Source organism: Zalophus californianus, chromosome 11, assembly GCF_009762305.2.
Source record: "Zalophus californianus isolate mZalCal1 chromosome 11, mZalCal1.pri.v2, whole genome shotgun sequence".
NCBI classification, from domain to species: Eukaryota; Metazoa; Chordata; class Mammalia; order Carnivora; family Otariidae; genus Zalophus; species Zalophus californianus.
In genome coordinates this window covers 84,323,395-84,336,358 of record NC_045605.1, presented here as the reverse complement: position 1 = coordinate 84,336,358, position 12,964 = coordinate 84,323,395, and the positions used below count along the sequence as shown (strand labels likewise).

At 33.6% G+C, this 12,964-nt stretch overlaps 1 protein-coding gene across 4 annotated transcripts in view; it reads right to left on the bottom strand.

Moving 5' to 3' along the window:
• Positions 1 to 12,964, bottom strand: part of ELP4 (elongator acetyltransferase complex subunit 4) — a 253,090-nt gene that overhangs the window by 184,911 nt on the left and 55,215 nt on the right. For all 4 annotated transcript variants that reach the window (XM_027577883.2, XM_035722875.1, XM_035722877.1 and 1 more), the window contains exon 4: positions 6,172 to 6,303. In XM_027577883.2, the coding sequence (XP_027433684.2) occupies positions 6,172 to 6,303 (132 nt within the window). The remainder of the gene's footprint in view (positions 1 to 6,171; positions 6,304 to 12,964) is intronic.

The window sequence follows — 12,964 nt, the reverse complement described above, 5'->3', positions numbered from 1 at the left end:
AGACCTATCAATCAGCTCAACCTAATGTTTTCAATACAATATACATACAAGTATGGTTCCTAAAACATGATTTATCTATTTACCATGGCAGTATTAACAAATAAATTATGAGATATTAAAGTACGTTTCTTAAAAATAGGGTAAAGTTTTTAAATGCAAAGTTATTAGTATAAAGCAATTTAAACAAGGTCTGTTCTTTGGCCTATAATCTATTCTTTATCCGGATTATAGTTCAGAATGTTTTTACTGCAATCTCTGCTAGAGCTCATCTTTTTATTGTGTAAGTCCAAGCCCCCTTAATGTTTTAGAAAGGCCTTGACTAACTGAACTTTGATCTGATGTCTTCATTGAGAAAAACACCAGGTTGCCCATTTCAGATGCAAATCCTCCTAAGGCCCAATAGAATTTAGTAAAGACAAGCAAAAAAGAAGAAACAAGAAGTTTCCAGGATCCTCTTTGAGAATCCTGGGGCACACTGGTGTCCTTAATCCACACTGCTCCATGGATTAAGGTAGGTGATAACCTTTCCTGATTCAAAAGAATAAGCAGAGTGCCTACAAACTGGGTGGAGACTAGGATTTGGTAATAATAAAACACCATGCAATAAAAGCTTGGTCTATGTCAGAAGCCTCTGAAAAGGCCTCAATGTACCACATTCCCAGGCCTAGTAGGGAAGCTTGCAAAAGCCTACCTGAATCAAATAAGCATGAATAATCTATTTTAGCAGACTGGCCATGGGGAGAGAGAAAGAAAGAGAGACTTTTCGCTTCTTTTAAGTTTGAGTTAATAAATTTATTAGTGCACTGAAGGTTCTTGAAGTCTTGGGCACTCAGAGAAATATGCTAAATTGCCAAGAAGCAAAGTATGCTTTTTAAGTTGCCGTCTCTATTAATGTTTCTAATTATAATATTAATGTGATAGAAATCTCAGATTTGGGATGAATCAAGGCAGAAAATTGATTTCATGCTGTGACAGTTTACATATAGAACACAAATAATTCATTAAAATGTAAGAATAAATTTGGAAGCTTTTCTTATTACAATTAAGTTATTAATTTTTTTTAGAAATTAAGAGTAAATATGGCAACTAAAATCTTCACCAGGTAGACAATAAAAATTTTATTAATGTTGAAAAGCTTTAATCCTTCAATAAAAATGAAAATGGAAAAATAAATATACCCTTATAGGAAAAACAATTTTGTAAGGTTTTTTTTTCTACCCCAAACACAAAGCATTAAAATGTAATCAGATTTTTTAAAATCCTGTGAAATCTTTTGAGGCTTAGAATTATAAAACAAAGACTTCAAATATTTTCTCTGAAAAAAGATAACTAAATGCTTTAAGTCTGATAATACTCTACAAAAAAACTGTCAACTCCACAAAAAAAAGACACATTAAAAAAATCAAAATATCATCAATAACTAGTCAGTTTTACTCAGTTTGATAAGAACATGTTGCTTTAGTTTTACATTAAAAAACTTCCGTTTCACAGTCACAGACTAACCTTTACCTCTGTCAACTGTGGAACACAGAATAATGGAATGGTTCAGTAAAAATTTACTATGATAAGGGAAAACTAATTCTGATGAAGGGCCAGAAAGAGCACAGAACAATAAAACAATACCATCCCTCACCTTCAGTATGTTAGAAAGAAACAAAACTTTCAGACAAAAGCTGCACCACAAATAAACAGTCTAAATAAGACATTTTCTTATTATTGTTATCATTTCTTGTTTCTCAGTACGGCATAATAGAAAGCAAAAACCCACATGGTTAACTAACCACTTTGAGCCTCAGTTTAACCACCAATAATAACTATTTTGTTAGGCTGTTGTGAAAATATAATGCAATACCGGCAATGAATATTCTGTAACTGTAAAGCACTACATAAATGGTATTATTACTGTATCATGATTCACTAGAGAATCAGAAGATCTACCACTATCCTTTGTAATTACATTACCTCATTCGAAAAATGGTATCTGTTGTCACCTGCAATATGCACACATCAAGCAGAAGGACTACTGTGGCTGAACCACTAAGACAGAAAGCCAAAGTGTAATGAGGATTTAATATAATAAAGATCTAATACACTACCATGAAGTGGTAGAGCCACTGTAGGCTTTGGTAATAGAACTATATACAATATTGAAGAAATTAGGTCTCAGAATATGTTGTAAGCTACCAATTGTTGGAGTGAAAAGGGAATAGGATTGACGATTGGATAGGGAAAAAAAGAACAGACCCACCTAAGAGAGAAAATCAAAATCACAGGCCAAGGGAAGGGGGCCTTTGTAAAACTACACACCTCTCCAACTAGAAGCAGCACTGCATTATACTTTACTGAACTACTGTTACTGACTTAGGTGTGCGTATTCCTATCCTTGTCTGCATTCCCTAAGTGGGAATGTGACTACACTCTTGGGAACTGGTGGCAACTTACAATAAAAGGTATCTCTGAAAAATGACAAAGCTAGTTTTGGACTACTTGTTTAATCTTTGCTCATAACAGTTTTAACTATATTTTGTCTCAGGTAGAACACAGAAAACCCAGGGTTTTGTTGTTTTTAAACTAATAATGGCAAAGTAAAATCTAGATTTATAAAGTAGATGATATCAGTCTTGACAAATCCTCATGTATAAAATTTCTGTGACAGGCAAATATACATGATGGTGACATTTCAAAGAAAAGCAAAGAAGTCAGAAGATTCTATTTTGTAAACTTGACAGAGTTCACTTACAAATACCAATAAACTTAAGTTTGACCACTGACGGTACATTCAAAATAAGCTATTATTTACTTGTATTAATTAATGCAACTTAACTCAGTTTTGCACTTAATTCACATACTATATAATTCATTCACTCATATATTCAACAAATAACTATTGAGCACCCACTATATGCCAGTAAAACAAGATATTTGAAACCCCTTTCTTTCACTGAGCTCACAGCCTAGTAGGAGGAGATAGATGATATTATCTGGTAGGTGATGATAAATGCCCTGAAGAAAAATAAGACAGTGAAAGGAGATGAGAGAGAGAGAGTGTGTTTTTTTTTTTTTTGTAGAGACTGAGAAAAGAACACATTCCCGATTAAGTGATATTTTAGCGGAGAACTCAAGAAAATGGGAGAGTAAGTCATCTGGGAAAGATCATTTTAAGAAGAGCAAGGGTTTATGTGTTAATATGTGACCACTGAGAAATTTACTTCCATAGAGAAAATCAAAACAACTGCAGGCCACACCACACTCTAGAAAGAAGAGTGGAATAAGGACTATTCACTTATATGTAAAGGGGCCAGGAATAGCACTCGTAATTATAATATATAAAGAAACAATATAAGAAACAAAGAACTTTTGCCCCAACTTTAAACAGATTTTGTAACAAGCAGTAAAAAATAAAAGGCTTAAAGTTTCAGTTATTTGCATCTTCATTGACAATTTCACCTGAAAAATGTTAGTGACCAGTGAAAAAAACTAAAACATAGCTGAGATTAGAGTGAAAATAAAGTAAAGGCAAGATGCAAGTGATTTATATAACTACAACTGGACTGGCATATTGTCTCTACAAGAAAGCTAAATTTAACTTAGAACTTCTGTTCATTATTGACTTTCAGAACATACCAGTAGAAAAATTAGAATATAGTCACTCTTTACAAAAGAGTCACCATTAAGCTAAGGAATTTAAATGAAACTGCCAGCTCAAAGACATGAATGAAGTTCTTTGCCATTAGGGTTCTCAAGTACTAGTCCGACATTCCTTGTCTGCTTTAATCTCTATCACTCTACTCACATTTTCCTAAGCAGAATAACTCCATTTATTCTGGCCTCATACCCAGTTCTCAATCACATCCAAGCTAGGCTATGCCTGCAACAACTGGCTACACAGAGCTTCCCTCTATTTTTTAATACACATGAAATGATATTCAACTGTATACATATACTGTAATTTACTTAACCAAGTGTTTCCTGATGGACATTCAGTTTATTTCTTATCTTTTGTTATTAAAAATATGCTACATACATAGATCATATATTCATTTTACATATGAGTAAATATATTCATAATGTAAATCCCCAAAAGGATCAAAGGGTATGTGTTTTTTTGTAATTCTGAAGGATACTACCAAAACACCCTCCACAGAAATTGTACCTATTTACATTTCCACCAGCAAAGTATGAAAGTACTAGTTTCCCCACACCCTTGATAATTTAGTGTCTCACCAAACATTTTAGGTTATTGACAACCTGTAAGAGAAAACTGGCAGGTCAGTGCATTTTTTTTTAAAAGTATTTTATTTATTTATTTGACAGAGAGAGGGAGACACAAGCAGGGGGAGCGGCAGAGGGAGAAGCTCCCTGGGTGGGGCTTGATCCCAGGACCCTGAGACCATGATCTGAGCTGAAGACAGATGCTTAACCGACTGAGCCACCCAGGCGCCCCTGCCAGTGCAGTTTTAATTTGCATTTCTCTTATTGTAACTGAAGCTGGGCATCTGTGTTTGTATGTTTAAGGGCCACCTAAATTTCCTTTACATATTTCCACCCATTTTAAAAATTGGGTTGGTAGACTATTCCTTATTCATTTTAGAAGTTCTTTGTATATAAGGAAATTTTATTCCTTATTCTATCAGTTGCAAATAACCTTGCTTTAGTCTGTAGTTTGTTCACAGTCATTTAAATCACACTTAAAAATCTTATTATTCAAATAGCTTTCCCATCTAAATTAGAACAGTTTATCACTGCTTAATATGTACCTATTATACCATAGTTTATACTTAATAAACAGGTGATACTCAGTATTTGCAGACTGTATAAGTGTATAAATACATTTATCACACACCAAATATTTATTGGGTATTGGGCATTAATATAGATGCTGGAGATATGAGAGAAAATAAAACAGGCTCTCTGCCCTCATAGAGAATTCTGTCTGATGGAGAAAAGAGTTATAGCAACAATTACCTATAAAATAATGTTAGAAGTACTTTAAAATACATGAAGAGCTATGGACACAAAAATAAGAAACGAGATAATTATGTATGAAAAGCTGTCATAGTAGTAATATTTGCACTTGGAGAAGGCTGAACTGGTGAATAAGAAAGTGAAAAGCATTACTAGCAGAAATATAAGCAATTTACAAGGAGCAACTCTCATAGGATGGGTGGATATAGTATTTTACACTCACACAGAAGGAGACTAAAAAGTAGGCTTGGATCAGGTTGTATAGATCTTATATACAATCTCAATAAGTTTGTATTTCATATTGCAGGCTTATAATTACAAATAGGTTTCACCTCACATACTAACTCTCACATATTAGCTGGTAGTGACCACCCTGAATATTGCAGAGAATTCTAAGGCGTTGTCTAGGCTTGGCAGAAGGGTTCTATGATTGACAGTCGGCCATGCATTTAGGAGGAGGCAGTGGAAACAATATATCAAATTAGGCATTTACAGTTAAGGAGTGTTACAAACGTATCTGTCCTTGGGGAAGGTAACAGTGATGTCACTGTAGAAGATGGAAGGGTAGGCTATGGGTATTGTGTCTTATTCAGATTAGAATTTCTCTCTTTTCTACCAATATGATGTCTGGTAGACATTAAAGTGTTCTGAAAAATAAGTAAACAAATAAAGGAGCTAATAAATGAACAGAGCCTTCACCAGGAGCAAAGTTCATAAGCTTTAGTGGGCAGATTTACTGACATTTGTTTTCTCAGAAATTTTCCCTTCACTTCCTATCTCTTAGTATATACTGGACAGATGAGGTTATCAGATAGTTGAGTTTGAAAATATAATGATAGAAAATGTATAGGAATAAAAACAGTAATTCCAAAGAATTACCACTTAGGCTGATTATTTACAGGTAACCAAGCTGGATAGAAATAGATTAATGAGTTCACTTTTCCTGGCTTGCAACCCTAGAAAAAAAGATTCTATATGGAAATTATGGAAGAAGTGAAATCTATATTGGTAAAAAAACAATTTGCCATAATTTTATTTTTTTAAGAAATATCATCTTGATAAAATACAAATAAAATATCTAGTTATTTCAATAAGAAAATATATATTGTAGTGCATTTTAAAAATAACAGGTATACCATAAAAGATTCTATAAAATGAAAACAAATACATTTGCAAATTTTAGAAATAATTTGTATGTTGACTTGCCTCCATCTTGGGTAATAACTGGTAACGCCAAGCTATTTTCATCTTAATGTTAGAGTCTGGTGTTTGATGATTACATATATCTTCATCTAAGTCTTTTTTATAATTATCATCAAGTAATGGTGCAGGAAGTTCCTAAGAAAACAGAATGACACATTACTGAACATCTGTGATTAAAAAATGTGACAATTTTCTTAAATCATAATATTAGCAATACTAGAACTTTCCAAGACCTTGATGCCTCAAAACTGATCAAAGCATACAGTCATGATAACATGGCTATTTCTAAAACAGAGGAAAATGGTATATATAATAGTGTGAAGTTTTTTTTAGCAATGAACTAGAATTTAAAGAAAATATTCAAATTTTTACACTATCAAAAACCAAATGCTACTGCAACAAGAGGTATGATCTCTCTCTCTCTCTCTCTCTCTCTCTCTCTCTATATATATATATATATATATATACACACACTTAAAGCAAAGTCTGGAATTAGCATTTATGTATTACATGTAATTATTGTTATGTCTGCTGCAAGGTAAAAATAAGGCATGTGTGCAATCTGTTTACTGGTTTGTGATACTAGAATTCAAAAAACTCATTCACCTAAATAATCAGTGAAGTAACAACAATAAGACATTTATTTTGCCCTTATCAAATGTTAGTTTTGTACCTGAAAGCCTATGTCTCTTCTTTTAACAATGAAGATAGAATTTAAAATCTCATTAAGTAAAGAGACACTGAAGTCCAATTTTATCTTTTCTTTTCTGGAAGCTGACCCAGGGAGTAGCTATAAAAAACGTGTGTGTGTGTGTGTGTGTGTGTGTGTGTGTGTGTGTGTAAAAATCATAAAGATAACATGGGGTGCTGGATTAGTAAACATAATCTTGTGCTATGACATAAATTAGTCTAAATTACAACTTTTACTTTGCAAAATCAAATTTATTTATGCTTAGAATCATGTCAACTAATCAGATGGAAAATACATTAACCATCATATATTTTAGTTATCTACTAAAAGGCCTCCAAAGAGAACCACACTTTAATTTATGCTGGTATCAGAAACTAGTTATATCATTTATTTATTTATTTATTTTTAAATGCAGATAAAATCTCTCTCTTTTTTTAAAGATTTTATTTATTTGACAGAGGCAGAGATAGCGAGAGCAGGAACACAAGCAGGGGGAGTGGGAGAGGGAGAGCAGGCTTCCCACCGAGGAGGGAGCCTGATGTGGGACTTGATCCCAGGACCCTGGGATCATGACCTGAGTCGAAGGCAGACGCTTAACGACTGAGCCACCCAGGCGCCCTAGTTATATCATTTAAACTCTGAATCCATCATCCCAGCAAAGCATTAGTATCTTATAAAATATAAAATAACTTATGTTTTCAATGGAAATAAATATTTGTGAGGCATATGGTATAATACAGTATAGTGGTTATGAGTTTGATTTCTACAACCATATTGTTTAGGTCCAAATCTTGATTTTACACACTAATAGCTGTGTTTGTGGTTACCTTGACCACATATGGGACCTCTCTGTCTCTACTTATCATCTGAAATATAGAGATAACAGCATTCATTTCATTGGGTTTCTGTAAGGAATAAATGAGTAAAAAATGTGAAATGCAAAGAATGGTGTTTGCTGCATGTTAAGCACTTAATAAACATTTGATTATAGGAATTTAGTCAAATAATTGCCTTAACTTAATACTCAGAGCCATATATTTTGAGTTGACAATAGTAGGCAATGTATTGAGTCATTATATTATACACCTAAAAACTAATAAAACACTGCATGTTAATTATACTTGAATTAAAAAAAAAAAAAAGGAAATATCCAGTGCAGAATGTAGAAAACAGGAACCCAATAGTCTTCTTGAGTTGAAGAGACAAGGTAGGAGTTCAAGGAGGCCATGTGGCAAAATACAGGGGAAGAGAGGTGCACAGAGAGAGATCTGCTCCAGAGATCTGTAGAGGCAATTCTTTTTTTTTTTTTAAGATTTTATTTATTTATTTGTCAGAGAGAGAGCACAAGCAGGGGGAGCAGCAGGCAAAGGGAGAAGCAGGCTCCCTGCTGAGCAAGGAGACGATATGGGACTCAATCCCAGGACCCTGGGAACATGACCTGAGCCGAAGGCAGACACTCAACCGATTGGGCCACCCAGGTGTTCCTGTAGAGGCATCTCTTGAGTACTGATCAGAACATGGACATAAGGAAACTACCCAAAACTGGTGAGAGAGCCACTCAAAAGGAGCAAGGTAAACAATTTCTACAACTCACATAGAACCAGAAAAAGTCCATAGTCTCACCAACCAGAGCGGAGAAACCTTGTAATTCATGGACCATTAAGTAGTGAGGCAAAATCAGCCCTAGAAAAGAATCTGCTCTGATTCCACCTGACAAAGCTTAAAAGTAAGCCTAATAGTGATCAAACGGTTTCCAAGTAACTTTATTGAATCCCAGAAATGAACTCAAGAATGTTTGCAGGAATGTAAAATATCCAGCACTCCACATGTTAAAATTCACTATATCTGGAGCCAATAAAAAACTTACCAGGCATGAAAAAGAACAGGAAAATATGACCTATAAAAAGGAGATGCAGCAATGATACAAATATAGTTAGACTAAGACAAAAATCAATTATAATTATAGTCCATGTGTTCAATAAAGATTGAGCATATAGATAGGAAAGACTTTTTTTTTTTAAAGATTTTATTTATTTATTTGAGAGAGAGATTGAGAGAGAGCACATGAGAGGGGATAGGGTCAGAGGGAGAAGCAGCCTCCCTGCCGAGTAGGGAGCCTGATGCGGGACTTGATCCTGGGACTCCAGGATCATGACCTGAGCTGAAGGCTGTTGCTTAACCAACTGAGCCACCCAGGTGCCATTTTTAAAAGACCCAAATGAAACTCTAGAGATGAACACTTCAACGTCTGAGATTTTTAAAACACACTGGACAGAAGGAACAGCAGATTAGACATTGAAGGAAAAAAGATTAATAAGCTTCAAGACATAGAAAAGAAATAATTAAAAAAATATAGCTATGACAAAGGTATAAAATTTTAAAAAATTACAAAATCAAACTTCCCTACAATAATCATTAAACAGCATTCCCAGCATAAACTTATGTATATACATGGATATGCTAGACAAACTACTTCAATCAAAATAGTAGATATTAAAATACTATTAATATTTGAAAAATTAACATTTTACTTTATAAAACAAAAATGAAGTAAAATTGAAAGAATTGTTGAACTGATCAATGATTCTTTACTTTGAGCGATATTATTTCCTGACACATTCCCTTCTAAAATTAGAAATGTGATTATGAAGCACATTAAGATGTTGGAATCACTATGCTCCTTTTTATGGGTTTCAGTTTTCAATGAAATCAGTTTCTCTTTCCTTCTCTCCTATAAAAATGAGGAAATTAGCATGTAGCACTTTCTCCCAGCCCCAGGTTTAGTTTTCTCCCCTATTATTTTTATGTTGTCAAGGTTTATAGAATTGCATTCCTGTCTGCACCACACAGAGTTATTTAGTTTTAGGGTTTTTTTGAAATGGATTTACCATGGGTGCTTTTAGCACAGTTCTGCCATTCTTGAGTTTTTAAAAAATTGATACCTGCACTCATTTAACAGTGCCAAGAAGGTACCAGGGATGAAGCAGTGAGTAAAATAAACCAAGTCTCTGCTTTTATGGAGGTACATTCTAGAAGGGTAGTGATATAAACTTAAAAAAAAAAAAGAGGAAAGGAATACAGAGTAATGGGAAATGTTTACTTACATAGTGTAGTCAATCAAGCGCTCTGTGAGGAAGTAAATACATGGATCATATTTTCAAATACTTTTTTATTCAACCAATACATTGGTTGTATATATTTCATAATATTTTTACTAGCTTAAAAGCTGGTAGACATTGCTGTTGTACTGTCTTTAGACAGGGAATGATGCTGTGAAGTCTGAAGCCTTCCACTCTTGTAGGTGATTTGCTTTTTTCTGACTGAACGAGTGAATAATTCTTCATCTTTGCAGTTTAATAACTTAAATGGGCTATATCTATATCTCTTGCTTTGTATTATTTCTCCCCTGTAACACTGAATGTCCCTTTTAAGCTGAAGATCTCAATTTCCAATAAAATTTTTTGTGTCTGAGGTTTAAAATTATTTTTCTGTTCTACACTGAACTAGAATATATCCTTATTGATATAAATATCATGTGTACCATTGAGAGTTGTAAAACGTCATACAGTGAACAATTTAAATGTTAGATGAATAAATGTTTTCCTGTTTTCTAGACCAGCCCTGACTAACAGAAATTTCAGTGATGTTGGAAATGTTCTATACCTGCCCTGTTCAATACACTAGCTACTTAAATTTAATTTTATTAAATATTTTCCACACTGTAATTATAGTCTCACTTCTTGTTTTAATCTCATTTTTCTAACTGCACTGTGACTATTGCCAAGTCTGTTTAATATTGGGTAATATTATTTAAGTCAATTTGTATTTTTAATTCTGCAATTATCCTTTTTATCTACTCATGTTTTCTTAAATCTCATTTTTGTGATATTTTATTGAACTCTTGTTCTTTTTCTTGTTTTTGAACTCATGTTCTTATTAAACTCTTCTACAAATCTTTTATGAAGGAATTTCCTTCTGTTCTTGGATTATTTTCTTCCAGACTGAGTTTTTCCCTCTAGCTAAAGTTTGAAAACTGAGTATTTTGTTATTCACGTATTTTTCTGTACCTTAATGTTAGGAGAGCTTAGGCAAAATTAAATGCAATCTTCATTAGAAGTCCTGGACTCTTTATTTTCTTATGAGATTTCATGAAATGCCAACTTCCTGTGTTCACATCAGTTGATTCAGTGAGTATTTTATCCTTGTTTAGGGAATGATATACTATTAGGTTTTAGATTATAAACTCAAATCAGTGTTGTTTCTGAAACATTTGCTTTAGTTTGAGATCATTAGCCCTAATTATCTTTTTAAGATTACGATAATTCTTTGGTTCCTAGGTGTGAGGATGAAGAACATTGAATGGTGACTTTTATTTGGACATGGACTTTATAAATTTATAGCATTGGGTTGGACTCTGACTCTTGTTCTATTCAGTAAAACTGAATTTTTGGAAATTTTAAATTACTTTTTGTTTGGTAATGTATGAGAGGCTATGATACAAATTTAGTACTCTGATATCTTAACCCCAAACACAATATTCAATAATTCTAAAGGAATCTTTAGGAAAATTTCAACCAGAAATAGAGTAGGTAAATATATACCCACAACTCTGCCATAAGAGAACTAATTGAAAATTCTGTTTAGAACATTTCAAACATATAAAAACTGTCTTCTTAATATATATTGGTCTAGGGGCATCATTTTACAACTTAATTAAATCTATAAATTATAAATTATTTTAAATGACTGATTCTCAATTATTTTCCTGCCTTTATACATTTGCAAAGATAATGTAATTCTGTCTATATATATATATGTACACACACACACACACACACACACACACACACACACACACACACACATATTTATTTTAGAGACAGAGGAGCATGTGGGGGTTAGGGGCAGAGAGAGACAGAGAGAGAATCCCAAGCAGACTCCACATAGATTGCGGAGCCTGAGTTGGGGCTCAATCTCAGAACCCTGAGATCATGACCTGAGTTGAAACCAAGAGTCAGACATTTGGCTGACTGTATCACCCAGACGTCCCCCATCAGTATTTTTTATTGCCTTGTGGGGGAAAGGATAAAATCTTTGTAATTTAAAAAAAAAAAAAGTTTGAAGATTCTGATATTCTTAACCTTTTCTCCTGCTCCACAGCCTTATAGTCAGAGTGAAGAAGCACTAATTTTATTCTGAAATGAGGAAATAAACAAAAATTTAAATAAGATGTTACAGGGGCGCCTGGGTGGCTCAGTTGTTAAGCGTCTGCCTTTGGCTCAGGTCATGATCCCAGAATCCTGGGATCGAGCCCCGCAATGGGCTCCCTGCTCCGCGGGAAGCCTGCTTCTCCCTCTCCCACTCCCCCTGCTTGTGTTTCCTCTCTCGCTGTGTCTCTCTTTGTCAAATAAATAAATAAAATCTTAATAAATAAATAAGATGTTTTTTATAAAACCTTAAATTCAATGAATTTATATCTACCTTGCAAAATCTATTCATTTTAGACATGTGTAATTGTTTTTCCTCAATTGTCTTTTTTGCATTAAAAATACTAGATAGCAATTAAAACATCTGAATTAGTTTTATTAATCAGTTTTTAACATTTTTTAAAAACCTTTTATTTTTAATTTTTTTGTAAGTAGGCTCCATGTCCAGTGTGAAGACCAAAGGGGGGCTTGAACTCACGACTATGAGATCAAGACCTGAGCTGAGATCAAGAGTTGGACACTCAACCGACTAAGCCACCTAGGTGCCCTTGTTAACAGTTGTTAAGATATAGAATTATTTACAAAAACCACTGGTCTACAATTATGTTACTCAATAAATAGCCCCAATCCACATGTGGCTATTTAAATTTAAGTTTTTATTAATTAAAATTAAGCAAAATGATAAATTCAGTGCCTCAGTTGCCATATTGCTCAATAGTCACATGCGGCTAATAGCTACCCTATTAGGTGGTGCAGGTAGAGAACATTTCTGACATCATAGAAAATTTTACTAGTTAGTGCAGGTCTAGAAAATGGGAAAATGTATTTATTATTCATCTAACAATTTAAACTGTTTACTGTGTAACTGTCAATGACACACTTTACAGTTATATCAACT